General features: G+C 38.6%; 1 protein-coding gene and 2 pseudogenes across 1 annotated transcript; all 3 read left to right on the top strand.

Annotated features, from left to right (window-relative positions):
* The first annotated feature begins 1,787 nt into the window (after positions 1–1,787).
* LOC128629218 (protein BTG1-like) lies at positions 1,788–5,425 on the top strand (annotated as a pseudogene).
* A 3,234-nt stretch (positions 5,426–8,659) lies between these two features.
* On the top strand, positions 8,660–12,205 carry LOC128629219 (protein BTG1-like; annotated as a pseudogene).
* A 3,146-nt stretch (positions 12,206–15,351) lies between these two features.
* On the top strand, positions 15,352–19,009 carry LOC128629217 (protein BTG1-like). Its single transcript, XM_053676237.1, has 3 exons — positions 15,352–15,516; positions 15,634–15,770; positions 17,850–19,009. The coding sequence occupies exons 2-3, from the start codon at positions 15,653–15,655 to the stop codon at positions 18,170–18,172; spliced, it is 441 nt and encodes a 146-aa protein (XP_053532212.1). The 5' UTR covers positions 15,352–15,516; positions 15,634–15,652; the 3' UTR covers positions 18,173–19,009.
* The last annotated feature ends 476 nt before the right edge of the window (positions 19,010–19,485 follow it).

Raw genomic sequence — 19,485 nt, forward strand, 5'->3', positions numbered from 1 at the left:
TGGTTAGTTTGTTCAGGTGTGTTTGATTAGGATGGATGGAGGTAAACTCTGCAGGACAGTGGACCTCGAGGGTTCAGATTTGAAGAACCCTGATCCATCATGTTGGTACAGGTGTACAGTTGGTATGTGTGAATAAATTTTATCCAAATGTGGAATTACAAATGAACAGCGCCATAAACAGAGCTGTGGTGGTGTTTCTCCTGTGATAAAAGCAGTAAAGTGTCTACAGCTCAGAAGTCACTTACTATTTTTATCACAGATAAAACACCACCACAGCTCTGTTTATGACACTGTTCATTTGTAAAACCCCTAACTGAACTGGGTAATTCCACATTTGTGAATAAAATCTATTCACACATACCAACTGTACACCTGTACCAACATGATACAGGTAACTAATCCAGGACTAGCAATACTAATACATATAAGAAACTAATACAATGTAAGGGTGCAGTGAAAGTGTGTAATTCTTTAAAGGCCTACATGTTTTTCAGTTATTAATGTTTGAATTAAAGCATTTCATTCTAGTGACCAGTCAGATAGGTTAATATCTATAAGGACTCAATGTTAAACAAGACTTTGATGATGGTGGATTTCCACTACTGTTCTAAAATAAACATGGACCCATGGGTGCCCCCCAGTCCTCAGTTTGAAAAACACTGGCCTAAACAATTTTCTTTCTTTTTAATTTTTTTTTATTTTTAAATTTGTACTGAAGGTCTTTTGAATAGGCCAAGTGTTTTGGAGGGTATTTACACCTTCTATTTTTCTAAAAACAGCCTTACAACTATTGTCTACAGCAGTGGACACTATGCCCGGTGGGTCACTAACTAAAAGTATCTAAGGTGTAAATATGAAATTGTTATTTTCGGTGTATTTTTGGTGCAAATTGTTATTTTAAAATGTTATTACTAATAGTATGGTTAACCTTATTATTGTGTTATTACATTAGCATGCCGTAGTATATTTACGTATCAATATAAATATATTTGAATGAAATATATCCACAAAATCAGCACGTTTCTGTCAAAATATTTATTTGAATAAATGTGATACCTACTTCATAATTCAAAAATGGTTATTCATTATAATATTGTTTGCACAATCAACATTCATTCACAGCTTTGTACACAAAAGGATGGTCTAAGTGGGCTGAAATAAGCTTATCTGGGCATGATCACTCAGCAAACCATAATAAAACTCTATGAAAAGCACAAGCATTTCCTGTATAATTAGTCATCAGCTGTTCTCTCTTTTTTTTTTTTTTTTTTTTTTTAATTTTATTATTCCTCATTATCCAAAACCTCATCCATGATATTTTTCTGCTGGATTTAGAAAAGCCCTACTATACCCTTAGATATCTGTGTCGTAAACCATTACAAGAGATGAAATGAATTCACTAAGATTGATATCTTCATGCCCTTCTCAGCTTTGACGCAATATGTAAATTAGGATAGTCATAATAAACACAGAAAATACAGCAATGCAATGACAATCCATACATTCAATAAAAGTTACTTCTTTTACCCCTTAAACTCCTAACTGTGGTACCTTTGAATGAGGAAATCGAGCTAGATAATCACGCGCTGTTATTGGAGAATGATCAATCAACTTCAGGGATGCGTCATCTCCGCTTCGTATCGGGCCACATCGCGCCATATAACAGCACATCCTGAAGTGTGTTTTTTTTTAAAGAATTCTCCTGCTCACTCTCATTGGTCCTTTTCACCAGAAGTGAACAACCAATCAGATCGCGTTTCGGAATTGCGTAGCCCATAGGACCTAGTTGAACGCACGTCTTTGATGACCAGTCCTCAATCCTACGGATGTCGTAGTCGCCCGCGCAAAGTGCGATTCAAATGTTCGAGAATATTTACCACGTGACCTTTTGCGACGTCTACAACTCCGAGGGCCGAACAGACACAACGTGAATTAGTTTTGACGAGTGTGGAGAAGGCGAGTTGTGTGTGTTTTTTTTTAAATTTAATATAACGTAAACATTCAATTTAATCTAATTAAACATAAACATTTAACCTAAACGGAAAGTTGAATGTATTGTATGATATTTTACAGCTTATGAAAATATTTCACCATGAAAGCCGAGGTGTCCACAGCTGTGAACTTTATTACCACGTTACTGAGAAGAACAGGACTTCTGTCTGAAGAACAACTCCAACACTTCAGCCATTCTCTGGAAAAGGCTTTAGGAGGTGACATTTAGTCTTTGTTCAATCCACTTAACTGGTTTATTTTTCACTTTCACTGAAATGGACTAGTTACATCCTGGTTCAAGGATGAGTCTCAGATGAACAATGTACTGTACACTGTACAGTGATTTCCCTTGCTATGAAATCAAAGGGAAAAGCTGATCAATTAAAGTATAATTAGTCTTTATTAGTCACATGTACATTACAGCACAGTGAAATCATTTTTTTCTTCACATATCCCCTGCGATGTTAGGAGGTTGGGATCAGAGAGGGTTAAAGGTTTTGCTCAAGGGCCCAACAGTGGCAGCTTGGCAGCGCTGGGGCTTGAACCCCCGAAATGAAACCCTGATCAGTTACCCAGAGCCTGGCAGTGCTGGGGCTTGAACCCCCGACCTTACGATCAGTAACCCAGAGCCTGGCAACGCTTGGGTTTGAAACCCCGAACCGAACCCCTGGGCAGTAACTCCGAGCCACCACAGACATTTAATTTACATCATCCAGCATTAGGCATATGTGTCTAATGTGTGGCTTAAAAATGTTAGAAAAATCGGGGCAGTATAAACCTGTCGCATACTAAAAAAATGTAAATAATTCTTTGGTTGTGAGTTGAGGTGGGCGTAATGTGAAACGCTCACCGATGGCTGATTTAGTGCCAAGTTCTGGCAGTGTCAACATTTAAAAAAAAAACAATCTTCTTTAAGTTAAATTCTCATATGTAAACGATGCTCATCTATAACCCACCAAGAGAAAAATCGTGGGATAGGCTGCATATCTGTCATTAGAGGATGTTCATTATATAATCTGACATGAACAGCATACAGTATATTGTTGCACAGTTTGTTATAGAATTTGGCAAAGATTTTGGGATCGTCATACAGTGGACAAATCTTAAAATACTGCTGAAATCGAACCGTGCAAAACAGGCTTTAGAGTTTTTAGTCCCTGTGAAGTGCCTTGAGAGACGCAGCGTTATTCGATGTGTTGACGTAATAGCCAGTGAAACAGGAAGTTAGGGTGGGACATATATCGAGTGGCTCCTCCCCCTTTTAAAATAGCCAATAGTGTTTAGATTACCTCACAGTCCGGGCTAAAGCACACTGTGTGATTTTTAATATTCCTTTGCGACTGTTGCTTGTCAGACTGTACGAACACGATCCCCGCTGTAAGCCATGTCACACTGTAGGATTTCGGTTGTCATAAATGTGTACGACAGTCAAGATGCGAAAAACGGACGCACTCACGTGAGAAGACTCGTACGGAGGAGGAGAAGCCACACTACAAGACTGTGCCTCAGATCTTCCGACACTGGCAGAATTTAACCGGAGGGAAAAATTTGATCACAGCGGCCGTTAATTGTCTGTCAGGGAACGCGTCAAACTAGCGATCAGTGCCTACAGATTTTGGCCTAGGATTATAGGAATCTTTTAGGATTCTCCAAAATTTGTCTCAGACGACCAAATCGTGGCCAAAATCGTACCGTGTGAACCCGGATTAATACGTACTTGAGAGTTAGTACTATGGATGCGAGCCTGAGCAATAACGACGTGCTGGATTCACTTGTGCAGGATTCAAGCTGTTTCCTTCTTAACCAGTGTACACTTCGAAAACGAATAGAAGGCGGGTGTTTGAACAGCCAAAGACACAGCCCAACAACGGCAACTTCGGCACGGTGTTTATAATGTTGGGGGCGGGGCACTTCAGATTCTTGACAGCATTTGTTTGGACAGAGAAGCCGAAGTGCAGGGCGATGTCATCAAAATTGTCGATTCGTATTGGTGCTAGAGAGACTGTACATGTTAAATGCATACATCTTCTAAATGCGAATTTTGTCATTGTTTTGGAGCACATTAGCTTGTAGATAACCTGAAGCCCAACATATTCATACTAACAGCCACAAAACTTCAATTTCGATTTCCTGCGGGCTTCGTCTCAGCAGCGCTAGTATGACCCAAAAAATGCTGCCTTTCTTGAGAGCCTCCTCCCAAGTGAATGGTAGTAATGATATTTTAACAGCAAATCTATTCTTAAAACAATATGCAAGTTGCACAGAGTTTTTAAAAGTTGTTTTTTTTCTTTGATTTTAGAGCATTATGAGGACCACTGGTTTCCTGACGCACCGTTTAGAGGTTCGGGATATCGCTGTATCCGGATCAATCACAAGATGGACCCGCTAGTAGGGAAGGCCGCTTACACCGTCGGCCTCAGCAGGAAGCAGCTTTTATCCCTCTTACCCTGCCAGCTCACGATGTGGGTCGACCCCTACGAAGTGTCCTATCGTATAGGGGAGGACGGGTCCATTGGTGTACTGTAGGTGTCCACACCACCCCCGGAGACTCATCCGAACTCTGTGGACAGCTGCAAAGAGAAACTGAGACTGGGTCACTCGAGGACTGTGATTTCCAGCTAATGACTCTTTTGTTTTATACTTCTTTTTTTTTTTAAATGATTTTTGTAAATTGGATATATTTGGATTCAATAATGATTTTAATGCCTTTACAATTTTGTAATTTTTTTTATACATTTCAATTATAGATGATGCTTCATTTTTTTTTCATAGTGTTACATATTATGCAAATGAAATATAAAATATACTACATATACAGTAAGTACACGCTTTAGGTGTAACTGTAGCCCATTCGTTGCTATGCACAATTTCTAACCCCTCTTTACCACATTCATCAGTGGGAACGGTCCATCATAGGACCAGAGTGAGCCATGAGAGAACATGGTATCTTTGGTTTGAACCCACTCTTTGTTCAAGTGATCAAAAATATCCGAACAGGTGATTGACAGGTGTGTCTTGTTGCCCAGGTGTGCCCTGTTAGATTGATTCTTTAACAATAACTCTGAATGTCTATTCTTTGAGACCTTGGTTTCAGCTGTGAAGACTGTATTTGTTGTTTAAAAAGTATAAACCGACATGAAGACATTTAAACACCGACTCCTATTTTCATTGTCATCACAATTCTTTGCTTCCTTAAATTAATTAAACATAACTGACTGTGATAAGCCTTAGTAAGCTTGACTGTGGTGTAAAACCTCAGGTTCCCCAGTTGTGTGTTTTGTTACTGGTTTGAAATAGTCAGTTATTCATTTATTCAGACTGTAATCGTGTTTGTATTAATTATATGAAAATTCATGTTACTAAACAGCAGTGTTATTTTGACTCAAAGATGTACATGATTGTGGATAATAATGTGTTTTCTCAATATTTAATAAACGTGCAGTACAGTAAAAATAGTTTATTCCTAATTAGTTGAGAAATGATGAAAAATAATCTTCGTTTCAAAGTATCGTGATTAATATTTAATGCATTATTTTATAACATACACACGTCCTAATTCAGCCGAGCATTCTGATAGGTTCTTCCCTTTTAATGAAATGAGAGTGACCGGGATACGCTAGCTCAGGGGTTCCCAAACTTTTCCAGGGCGACCCCCCCCAAATGGCATTAACATTTAACCGAGGCCTCCCTTTTGCAAGATGTCTTTAAAACACATTAAAAATACAGACTTCTGAATATACCCCCCCCCCTTTTTATTATTAATAATCACATATTTACATTACATTAGGAATTGATTGTGTGTGTGTGTGTGTGTGTGTGTGTGTATGTGTGTGTGTGTGCGTGTGTGTGGTCGTCTGAGAGTGAGAATTTATTTTTCACACCAAATTGTTGAGGCCCCCCACTTGCGCCCCCTGGCGGCCCCCACTTTGAAAACCACTGGTCTAACAATTGCAAAGATGGTTGCTTGGACCGTTTTTAATTTCCCTCTTTATTTGAGTGATTAACTCTATGTATTGGCATTGCAAAAGCAACATTTTTAAAATGTTATTTTCTTTAAGTTTTATAAAAGGTTTTACGGAAACATCAATATCTTGGCTCAGGATGGGCCATATAACTGCTTGGAACAAAAACTGATCTCTAGAGAACATATATAAACATTTTGCACATTCTTGCTCCTCAGACTTAAAACTTAAGTCCAAATGTAATGCTCAGGATTGCTCACAGTTCCACCTTTAGGGCCAATTTATAATGGAAAGGGTTCAAGTCTTACTTTTTTTAGGGGGTGCCCAGGTAAGTATAGTGTGCATGCAGAACATTTCAGGTTTGAGACTTATTTTTTGTATTAAATTTATTTTTACTTTTTTTAATTCCCCTCAGTTTCTGGTTGAATATCTCAGGTGAGAGACCAGATACGAACCTGAAATTTTCACGGAAATAATTCCTCTATAGTAGCATTCTGCTGTAAAAAATTTAGCGTGAGATTCCACTGGTTACAGAGTTAGGGCTAGTAGAAATCTGGAGAAAAGCCTACTTTATTCTTGCATTTTGAGAAATGAACAGATGTAATATAAGCATAACAAATCATTAAAATGATCAGTATTTTACAGTAATTATGTTTGAGTGTTTATGATATAATAGCTTATCATTGTCAGTGAGGTCTAAAATATTACTACATTTGATATTGTGACAACAGTGAAGCATGATCGATCACAGGGTTCTCCAACTCTGCAGAGTTTAGCTCCAACCTCCAAACTCACCTGCCTGTAGCTTTCTAGTAATCCTGAAGACCTTGGTTAGTTTGTTCAGGTGTGTTTGATTAGGATGGATGGAGGTAAACTCTGCAGGACAGTGGACCTCGAGGGTTCAGATTTGAAGAACCCTGATCCATCATGTTGGTACAGGTGTACAGTTGGTATGTGTGAATAAATTTTATCCAAATGTGGAATTACAAATGAACAGCGCCATAAACAGAGCTGTGGTGGTGTTTCTCCTGTGATAAAAGCAGTAAAGTGTCTACAGCTCAGAAGTCACTTACTATTTTTATCACAGATAAAACACCACCACAGCTCTGTTTATGACACTGTTCATTTGTAAAACCCCTAACTGAACTGGGTAATTCCACATTTGTGAATAAAATCTATTCACACATACCAACTGTACACCTGTACCAACATGATACAGGTAACTAATCCAGGACTAGCAATACTAATACATATAAGAAACTAATACAATGTAAGGGTGCAGTGAAAGTGTGTAATTCTTTAAAGGCCTACATGTTTTTCAGTTATTAATGTTTGAATTAAAGCATTTCATTCTAGTGACCAGTCAGATAGGTTAATATCTATAAGGACTCAATGTTAAACAAGACTTTGATGATGGTGGATTTCCACTACTGTTCTAAAATAAACATGGACCCATGGGTGCCCCCCAGTCCTCAGTTTGAAAAACACTGGCCTAAACAATTTTCTTTCTTTTTAATTTTTTTTTATTTTTAAATTTGTACTGAAGGTCTTTTGAATAGGCCAAGTGTTTTGGAGGGTATTTACACCTTCTATTTTTCTAAAAACAGCCTTACAACTATTGTCTACAGCAGTGGACACTATGCCCGGTGGGTCACTAACTAAAAGTATCTAAGGTGTAAATATGAAATTGTTATTTTCGGTGTATTTTTGGTGCAAATTGTTATTTTAAAATGTTATTACTAATAGTATGGTTAACCTTATTATTGTGTTATTACATTAGCATGCCGTAGTATATTTACGTATCAATATAAATATATTTGAATGAAATATATCCACAAAATCAGCACGTTTCTGTCAAAATATTTATTTGAATAAATGTGATACCTACTTCATAATTCAAAAATGGTTATTCATTATAATATTGTTTGCACAATCAACATTCATTCACAGCTTTGTACACAAAAGGATGGTCTAAGTGGGCTGAAATAAGCTTATCTGGGCATGATCACTCAGCAAACCATAATAAAACTCTATGAAAAGCACAAGCATTTCCTGTATAATTAGTCATCAGCTGTTCTCTCTTTTTTTTTTTTTTTTTTTTTTAATTTTATTATTCCTCATTATCCAAAACCTCATCCATGATATTTTTCTGCTGGATTTAGAAAAGCCCTACTATACCCTTAGATATCTGTGTCGTAAACCATTACAAGAGATGAAATGAATTCACTAAGATTGATATCTTCATGCCCTTCTCAGCTTTGACGCAATATGTAAATTAGGATAGTCATAATAAACACAGAAAATACAGCAATGCAATGACAATCCATACATTCAATAAAAGTTACTTCTTTTACCCCTTAAACTCCTAACTGTGGTACCTTTGAATGAGGAAATCGAGCTAGATAATCACGCGCTGTTATTGGAGAATGATCAATCAACTTCAGGGATGCGTCATCTCCGCTTCGTATCGGGCCACATCGCGCCATATAACAGCACATCCTGAAGTGTGTTTTTTTTTAAAGAATTCTCCTGCTCACTCTCATTGGTCCTTTTCACCAGAAGTGAACAACCAATCAGATCGCGTTTCGGAATTGCGTAGCCCATAGGACCTAGTTGAACGCACGTCTTTGATGACCAGTCCTCAATCCTACGGATGTCGTAGTCGCCCGCGCAAAGTGCGATTCAAATGTTCGAGAATATTTACCACGTGATCTTTTGCGAAGTCTACAACTCCGAGGGCCGAACAGACACAACGTGAATTAGTTTTGACGAGTGTGGAGAAGGCGAGTTGTGTGTGTTTTTTTTTAAATTTAATATAACGTAAACATTCAATTTAATCTAATTAAACATAAACATTTAACCTAAACGGAAAGTTGAATGTATTGTATGATATTTTACAGCTTATGAAAATATTTCACCATGAAAGCCGAGGTGTCCACAGCTGTGAACTTTATTACCACGTTACTGAGAAGAACAGGACTTCTGTCTGAAGAACAACTCCAACACTTCAGCCATTCTCTGGAAAAGGCTTTAGGAGGTGACATTTAGTCTTTGTTCAATCCACTTAACTGGTTTATTTTTCACTTTCACTGAAATGGACTAGTTACATCCTGGTTCAAGGATGAGTCTCAGATGAACAATGTACTGTACACTGTACAGTGATTTCCCTTGCTATGAAATCAAAGGGAAAAGCTGATCAATTAAAGTATAATTAGTCTTTATTAGTCACATGTACATTACAGCACAGTGAAATCATTTTTTTCTTCACATATCCCCTGCGATGTTAGGAGGTTGGGATCAGAGAGGGTTAAAGGTTTTGCTCAAGGGCCCAACAGTGGCAGCTTGGCAGCGCTGGGGCTTGAACCCCCGAAATGAAACCCTGATCAGTTACCCAGAGCCTGGCAGTGCTGGGGCTTGAACCCCCGACCTTACGATCAGTAACCCAGAGCCTGGCAACGCTTGGGTTTGAAACCCCGAACCGAACCCCTGGGCAGTAACTCCGAGCCACCACAGACATTTAATTTACATCATCCAGCATTAGGCATATGTGTCTAATGTGTGGCTTAAAAATGTTAGAAAAATCGGGGCAGTATAAACCTGTCGCATACTAAAAAAATGTAAATAATTCTTTGGTTGTGAGTTGAGGTGGGCGTAATGTGAAACGCTCACCGATGGCTGATTTAGTGCCAAGTTCTGGCAGTGTCAACATTTAAAAAAAACCAATCTTCTTTAAGTTAAATTCTCATATGTAAACGATGCTCATCTATAACCCACCAAGAGAAAAATCGTGGGATAGGCTGCATATCTGTCATTAGAGGATGTTCATTATATTATCTGACATGAAGAGCATACAGTATATTGTTGCACAGTTTGTTATAGAATTTGGCAAAGATTTTGGGATCGTCATACAGTGGACAAATCTTAAAATACTGCTGAAATCGAACCGTGCAAAACAGGCTTTAGAGTTTTTAGTCCCTGTGAAGTGCCTTGAGAGACGCAGCGTTATTCGATGTGTTGACGTAATAGCCAGTGAAACAGGAAGTTAGGGTGGGACATATATCGAGTGGCTCCTCCCCCTTTTAAAATAGCCAATAGTGTTTAGATTACCTCACAGTCCGGGCTAAAGCACACTGTGTGATTTTTAATATTCCTTTGCGACTGTTGCTTGTCAGACTGTACGAACACGATCCCCGCTGTAAGCCATGTCACACTGTAGGATTTCGGTTGTCATAAATGTGTACGACAGTCAAGATGCGAAAAACGGACGCACTCACGTGAGAAGACTCGTACGGAGGAGGAGAAGCCACACTACAAGACTGTGCCTCAGATCTTCCGACACTGGCAGAATTTAACCGGAGGGAAAAATTTGATCACAGCGGCCGTTAATTGTCTGTCAGGGAACGCGTCAAACTAGCGATCAGTGCCTACAGATTTTGGCCTAGGATTATAGGAATCTTTTAGGATTCTCCAAAATTTGTCTCAGACGACCAAATCGTGGCCAAAATCGTACCGTGTGAACCCGGATTAATACGTACTTGAGAGTTAGTACTATGGATGCGAGCCTGAGCAATAACGACGTGCTGGATTCACTTGTGCAGGATTCAAGCTGTTTCCTTCTTAACCAGTGTACACTTCGAAAACGAATAGAAGGCGGGTGTTTGAACAGCCAAAGACACAGCCCAACAACGGCAACTTCGGCACGGTGTTTATAATGTTGGGGGCGGGGCACTTCAGATTCTTGACAGCATTTGTTTGGACAGAGAAGCCGAAGTGCAGGGCGATGTCATCAAAATTGTCGATTCGTATTGGTGCTAGAGAGACTGTACATGTTAAATGCATACATCTTCTAAATGCGAATTTTGTCATTGTTTTGGAGCACATTAGCTTGTAGATAACCTGAAGCCCAACATATTCATACTAACAGCCACAAAACTTCAATTTCGATTTCCTGCGGGCTTCGTCTCAGCAGCGCTAGTATGACCCAAAAAATGCTGCCTTTCTTGAGAGCCTCCTCCCAAGTGAATGGTAGTAATGATATTTTAACAGCAAATCTATTCTTAAAACAATATGCAAGTTGCACAGAGTTTTTAAAAGTTGTTTTTTTTCTTTGATTTTAGAGCATTATGAGGACCACTGGTTTCCTGACGCACCGTTTAGAGGTTCGGGATATCGCTGTATCCGGATCAATCACAAGATGGACCCGCTAGTAGGGAAGGCCGCTTACACCGTCGGCCTCAGCAGGAAGCAGCTTTTATCCCTCTTACCCTGCCAGCTCACGATGTGGGTCGACCCCTACGAAGTGTCCTATCGTATAGGGGAGGACGGGTCCATTGGTGTACTGTAGGTGTCCACACCACCCCCGGAGACTCATCCGAACTCTGTGGACAGCTGCAAAGAGAAACTGAGACTGGGTCACTCGAGGACTGTGATTTCCAGCTAATGACTCTTTTGTTTTATACTTCTTTTTTTTTTTAAATGATTTTTGTAAATTGGATATATTTGGATTCAATAATGATTTTAATGCCTTTACAATTTTGTAATTTTTTTTATACATTTCAATTATAGATGATGCTTCATTTTTTTTTCATAGTGTTACATATTATGCAAATGAAATATAAAATATACTACATATACAGTAAGTACACGCTTTAGGTGTAACTGTAGCCCATTCGTTGCTATGCACAATTTCTAACCCCTCTTTACCACATTCATCAGTGGGAACGGTCCATCATAGGACCAGAGTGAGCCATGAGAGAACATGGTATCTTTGGTTTGAACCCACTCTTTGTTCAAGTGATCAAAAATATCCGAACAGGTGATTGACAGGTGTGTCTTGTTGCCCAGGTGTGCCCTGTTAGATTGATTCTTTAACAATAACTCTGAATGTCTATTCTTTGAGACCTTGGTTTCAGCTGTGAAGACTGTATTTGTTGTTTAAAAAGTATAAACCGACATGAAGACATTTAAACACCGACTCCTATTTTCATTGTCATCACAATTCTTTGCTTCCTTAAATTAATTAAACATAACTGACTGTGATAAGCCTTAGTAAGCTTGACTGTGGTGTAAAACCTCAGGTTCCCCAGTTGTGTGTTTTGTTACTGGTTTGAAATAGTCAGTTATTCATTTATTCAGACTGTAATCGTGTTTGTATTAATTATATGAAAATTCATGTTACTAAACAGCAGTGTTATTTTGACTCAAAGATGTACATGATTGTGGATAATAATGTGTTTTCTCAATATTTAATAAACGTGCAGTACAGTAAAAATAGTTTATTCCTAATTAGTTGAGAAATGATGAAAAATAATCTTCGTTTCAAAGTATCGTGATTAATATTTAATGCATTATTTTATAACATACACACGTCCTAATTCAGCCGAGCATTCTGATAGGTTCTTCCCTTTTAATGAAATGAGAGTGACCGGGATACGCTAGCTCAGGGGTTCCCAAACTTTTCCAGGGCGACCCCCCCCAAATGGCATTAACATTTAACCGAGGCCTCCCTTTTGCAAGATGTCTTTAAAACACATTAAAAATACAGACTTCTGAATATACCCCCCCCCCTTTTTATTATTAATAATCACATATTTACATTACATTAGGAATTGATTGTGTGTGTGTGTGTGTGTGTGTGTGTATGTGTGTGTGTGTGCGTGTGTGTGGTCGTCTGAGAGTGAGAATTTATTTTTCACACCAAATTGTTGAGGCCCCCCACTTGCGCCCCCTGGCGGCCCCCACTTTGAAAACCACTGGTCTAACAATTGCAAAGATGGTTGCTTGGACCGTTTTTAATTTCCCTCTTTATTTGAGTGATTAACTCTATGTATTGGCATTGCAAAAGCAACATTTTTAAAATGTTATTTTCTTTAAGTTTTATAAAAGGTTTTACGGAAACATCAATATCTTGGCTCAGGATGGGCCATATAACTGCTTGGAACAAAAACTGATCTCTAGAGAACATATATAAACATTTTGCACATTCTTGCTCCTCAGACTTAAAACTTAAGTCCAAATGTAATGCTCAGGATTGCTCACAGTTCCACCTTTAGGGCCAATTTATAATGGGAAGGGTTCAAGTCTTACTTTTTTTAGGGGGTGCCCAGGTAAGTATAGTGTGCATGCAGAACATTTCAGGTTTGAGACTTATTTTTTGTATTAAATTTATTATTATTATTATTTTTAATTCCCCTCAGTTTCTGGTTGAATATCTCAGGTGAGAGACCAGATACGAATCTGAAATTTTCACAGAAATAATTCCTCTATAGTAGCATTCTGCTGTAAAAAATTTAGCGTGAGATTCCACTGGTTACAGAGTTAGGGCTAGTAGAAATCTGGAGAAAAGCCTACTTTATTCTTGCATTTTGAGAAATGAACAGATGTAATATAAGCATAACAAATCATTAAAATGATCAGTATTTTACAGTAATTATGTTTGAGTGTTTATGATATAATAGCTTATCCTTGTCAATGAGGTCTAAAATATTACTACATTTGATATTGTGACAACAGTGAAGCATGATCGATCACAGGGTTCTCCAACTCTGCAGAGTTTAGCTCCAACCTCCAAACTCACCTGCCTGTAGCTGGCTAGTAATCCTGAAGACCTTGGTTAGCTTGTTCAGGTGTGTTTGATTAGGATGGATGGAGGTAAACTCTGCAGGACAGTGGACCTCGAGGGTTCAGATTTGAAGAACCCTGATCCATCATGTTGGTACAGGTGTACAGTTGGTATGTGTGAATAAATTTTATCCAAATGTGGAATTATAAATGAACAGCGCCATAAACGGAGCTGTGGTGGTGTTTCTCCTGTGATAAAAGCAGTAAAGTGTCTACAGCTCAGAAGTCACTTACTATTTTTATCACAGATCAAACACCACCACAGCTCTGTTTATGACACTGTTCATTTGTAAAACCCCTAACTGAACTGGGTAATTCCACATTTGTGAATAAAATCTATTCACACATACCAACTGTACACCTGTACCAACATGATACAGGTAACTAATCCAGGACTAGCAATACTAATACATATAAGAAACTAATACAATGTAAGGGTGCAGTGAAAGTGTGTAATTCTTTAAAGGCCTACATGTTTTTCAGTTATTAATGTTTGAATTAAAGCATTTCATTCTAGTGACCAGTCAGATAGGTTAATATCTATAAGGACTCAATGTTAAACAAGACTTTAATGATGGTGGATTTCCACTACTGTTCTAAAATAAACATGGACCCATGGGTGCCCCCCAGTCCTCAGTTTGAAAAACACTGGCCTAAACAATTTTCTTTCTTTTTAATTTTTTTTTATTTTTAAATTTGTACTGAAGGTCTTTTGAATAGGCCAAGTGTTTTGGAGGGTATTTACACCTTCTATTTTTCTAAAAACAGCCTTACAACTATTGTCTACAGCAGTGGACACTATGCCCGGTGGGTCACTAACTAAAAGTATCTAAGGTGTAAATATGAAATTGTTATTTTCGGTGTATTTTTGGTGCAAATTGTTATTTTAAAATGTTATTACTAATAGTATGGTTAACCTTATTATTGTGTTTTTACATTAGCATGCCGTAGTATATTTACGTATCAATATAAATATATTTGAATGAAATATATCCACAAAATCAGCACGTTTCTGTCAAAATATTTATTTGAATAAATGTGATACCTACTGCATAATTCAAAAATGGTTATTCATTATAATATTGTTTGCACAATCAACATTCATTCACAGCTTTGTACACAAAAGGATGGTCTAAGTGGGCTGAAATAAGCTTATCTGGGCATGATCACTCAGCAAACCATAATAAAACTCTATGAAAAGCACAAGCATTTCCTGTATAATTAGTCATCAGCTGTTCTCTCTTTTTTTTTTTTTTTTTTTTAATTTTATTATTCCTCATTATCCAAAACCTCATCCATGATATTTTTCTGCTGGATTTAGAAAAGCCCTACTATACCCTTAGATATCTGTGTCGTAAACCATTACAAGAGATGAAATGAATTCACTAAGATTGATATCTTCATGCCCTTCTCAGCTTTGACGCAATATGTAAATTAGGATAGTCATAATAAACACAGAAAATACAGCAATGCAATGACACTCCATACATTCAATAAAAGTTACTTCTTTTACCCCTTAAACTCCTAACTGTGGTACCTTTGAATGAGGAAATCGAGCTAGATAATCACGCGCTGTTATTGGAGAATGATCAATCAACTTCAGGGATGCGTCATCTCCGCTTCGTATCGGGCCACATCGCGCCATATAACAGCACATCCTGAAGTGTGTTTTTTTTTAAAGAATTCTCCTGCTCACTCTCATTGGTCCTTTTCACCAGAAGTGAACAACCAATCAGATCGCGCTTCGGAATTGCGTAGCCCATAGGACCTAGTTGAACGCACGTCTTTGATGACCAGTCCTCAATCCTACGGATGTCGTAGTCGCCCGCGCAAAGTGCGATTCAAATGTTCGAGAATATTTACCACGTGACCTTTTGCGACGTCTACAACTCCGAGGGCCGAACAGACACAACGTGAATTAGTTTTGACGAGTGTGGAGAAGGCGAGTTGTGTGTGTTTTTTTTTAAATTTAATATAACGTAAACGTTCAATTTAATCTAATTAAACATAAACATTTAACCTAAACGGAAAGTTGAATGTATTGTATGATATTTTACAGCTTATGAAAATATTTCACCATGAAAGCCGAGGTGTCCACAGCTGTGAACTTTATTACCACGTTACTGAGAAGAACAGGACTTCTGTCTGAAGAACAACTCCAACACTTCAGCCATTCTCTGGAAAAGGCTTTAGGAGGTGACATTTAGTCTTTGTTCAATCCACTTAACTGGTTTATTTTTCACTTTCACTGAAATGGACTAGTTACATCCTGGTTCAAGGATGAGTCTCAGATGAACAATGTACTGTACACTGTACAGTGATTTCCCTTGCTATGAAATCAAAGGGAAAAGCTGATCAATTAAAGTATAATTAGTCTTTATTAGTCACATGTACATTACAGCACAGTGAAATCATTTTTTCTTCACATATCCCCTGCGATGTTAGGAGGTTGGGATCAGAGAGGGTTAAAGGTTTTGCTCAAGGGCCCAACAGTGGCAGCTTGGCAGCGCTGGGGCTTGAACCCCCGAACTGAAACCCTGATCAGTTACCCAGAGCCTGGCAGTGCTGGGGCTTGAACCCCCGACCTTACGATCAGTAACCCAGAGCCTGGCAACGCTTGGGTTTGAAACCCCGAACCGAACCCCTGGGCAGTAACTCCGAGCCACCACAGACATTTAATTTACATCATCCAGCATTAGGCATATGTGTCTAATGTGTGGCTTAAAAATGTTAGAAAAATCGGGGCAGTATAAACCTGTCGCATACTAAAAAAATGTAAATAATTCTTTGGTTGTGAGTTGAGGTGGGCGTAATGTGAAACGCTCACCGATGGCTGATTTAGTGCCAAGTTCTGGCAGTGTCAACATTTAAAAAAAAACAATCTTCTTTAAGTTAAATTCTCATATGTAAACGATGCTCATCTATAACCCACCAAGAGAAAAATCGTGGGATAGGCTGCATATCTGTCATTAGAGGATGTTCATTATATAATCTGACATGAACAGCATACAGTATATTGTTGCACAGTTTGTTATAGAATTTGGCAAAGATTTTGGGATCGTCATACAGTGGACAAATCTTAAAATACTGCTGAAATCGAACCGTGCAAAACAGGCTTTAGAGTTTTTAGTCCCTGTGAAGTGCCTTGAGAGACGCAGCGTTATTCGATGTGTTGACGTAATAGCCAGTGAAACAGGAAGTTAGGGTGGGACATATATCGAGTGGCTCCTCCCCCTTTTAAAATAGCCAATAGTGTTTAGATTACCTCACAGTCCGGGCTAAAGCACACTGTGTGATTTTTAATATTCCTTTGCGACTGTTGCTTGTCAGACTGTACGAACACGATCCCCGCTGTAAGCCATGTCACACTGTAGGATTTCGGTTGTCATAAATGTGTACGACAGTCAAGATGCGAAAAACGGACGCACTCACGTGAGAAGACTCGTACGGAGGAGGAGAAGCCACACTACAAGACTGTGCCTCAGATCTTCCGACACTGGCAGAATTTAACCGGAGGGAAAAATTTGATCACAGCGGCCGTTAATTGTCTGTCAGGGAACGCGTCAAACTAGCGATCAGTGCCTACAGATTTTGGCCTAGGATTATAGGAATCTTTTAGGATTCTCCAAAATTTGTCTCAGACGACCAAATCGTGGCCAAAATCGTACCGTGTGAACCCGGATTAATACGTACTTGAGAGTTAGTACTATGGATGCGAGCCTGAGCAATAACGACGTGCTGGATTCACTTGTGCAGGATTCAAGCTGTTTCCTTCTTAACCAGTGTACACTTCGAAAACGAATAGAAGGCGGGTGTTTGAACAGCCAAAGACACAGCCCAACAACGGCAACTTCGGCACGGTGTTTCTAATGTTGGGGGCGGGGCACTTCAGATTCTTGACAGCATTTGTTTGGACAGAGAAGCCGAAGTGCAGGGCGATGTCATCAAAATTGTCGATTCGTATTGGTGCTAGAGAGACTGTACATGTTAAATGCATACATCTTCTAAATGCGAATTTTGTCATTGTTTTGGAGCACATTAGCTTGTAGATAACCTGAAGCCCAACATATTCATACTAACAGCCACAAAACTTCAATTTCGATTTCCTGCGGGCTTCGTCTCAGCAGCGCTAGTATGACCCAAAAAATGCTGCCTTTCTTGAGAGCCTCCTCCCAAGTGAATGGTAGTAATGATATTTTAACAGCAAATCTATTCTTAAAACAATATGCAAGTTGCACAGAGTTTTTAAAAGTTGTTTTTTTTCTTTGATTTTAGAGCATTATGAGGACCACTGGTTTCCTGACGCACCGTTTAGAGGTTCGGGATATCGCTGTATCCGGATCAATCACAAGATGGACCCGCTAGTAGGGAAGGCCGCTTACACCGTCGGCCTCAGCAGGAAGCAGCTTTTATCCCTCTTACCCTGCCAGCTTACGATGTGGGTCGACCCCTACGAAGTGTCCTATCGTATAGGGGAGGACGGGTCCATTGGTGTACTGTATGAGTCCACACCACCCCCGGAGACTCATCTGAACTCTGTGGACAGCTGCAAAGAGAAACTGAGACTGGGTCACTCGAGGACTGTGATTTCCAGCTAATGACTCTTTTGTTTTATACTTCTTTTTTTTTTTTTTTTTTAATGATTTTTGTAAATTGGATATATTTGGATTCAATAATGATTTTAATGCCTTTACAATTTTGTAATTTTTTTATACATTTCAATTATAGATGATGCTTCAGTTTTTTTTCATAGTCTTACATATTATGCAAATGAAATATAAAATATACTACATATACAGTAAGTACACGCTTTAGGTGTAACTGTAGCCCATTCGTTGCTATGCACAATTTCTAACCCCTCTTTACCACATTCATCAGTGGGAACGGTCCATCATAGGACCAGAGTGAGCCATGAGAGAACATGGTATCTTTGGTTTGAACCCACTCTTTGTTCAAGTGATCAAAAATATCCGAACAGGTGATTGACAGGTGTGTCTTGTTGCCCAGGTGTGCCCTGTTAGATTGATTCTTTAACAATAACTCTGAATGTCTACTCTTTGAGACCTTGGTTTCAGCTGTGAAGACTGTATTTGTTGTTTAAAAAGTATAAACCGACATGAAGACATTTAAACACCGACTCCTATTTTCATTGTCATCACAATTCTTTGCTTCCTTAAATTAATTAAACATAACTGACTGTGATAAGCCTTAGTAAGCTTGACTGTGGTGAAAAACCTCAGGCTCCCCAGTTGTGTGTTTTGTTACTGGTTTGAAATAGTCAGTTATTCATTTATTCAGACTGTAATCGTGTTTGTATTAATTATATGAAAATTCATGTTACTAAACAGCAGTGTTATTTTGACTCAAAGATGTACATGATTGTGGATAATAATGTGTTTTCTCAATATTTAATAAACGTGCAGTACAGTAAAAATAGTTTATTCCTAATTAGTTGAGAAATTATGAAAAATAATCTTCGTTTCAAAGTATCGTGATTAATATTTAATGCATTATTTTATAACATACACACGTCCTAATTCAGCCGAGCATTCTGATAGGTTCTTCCCTTTTAATGAAATGAGAGTGACCGGGATACGCTAGCTCAGGGGTTCCCAAACTTTTCCAGGGCGAGGCCCCCCAAATGGCATTAACATTTAACCGAGGCCTCCCTTTTGCAAGATGTCTTTAAAACACATTAAAAATACAGACTTCTGAATATACCCCCCCCCCCCTTTTTTTTTATTATTAATAATCACATATTTACATTACATTAGGAATTGATTGTGTGTGTGGTCTGAGAGTGAGAATTTATTTTTCACACCAAATTGTTGAGGCCCCCCACTTGCGCCCCCTGGCGGCCCCCACTTTGAAAACCACTGGTCTAACAATTGCAAAGATGGTTGCTTGGACC

Source organism: Ictalurus punctatus, chromosome 26 (assembly GCF_001660625.3).
Source record: "Ictalurus punctatus breed USDA103 chromosome 26, Coco_2.0, whole genome shotgun sequence".
Classification (NCBI taxonomy): Eukaryota; Metazoa; Chordata; class Actinopteri; order Siluriformes; family Ictaluridae; genus Ictalurus; species Ictalurus punctatus.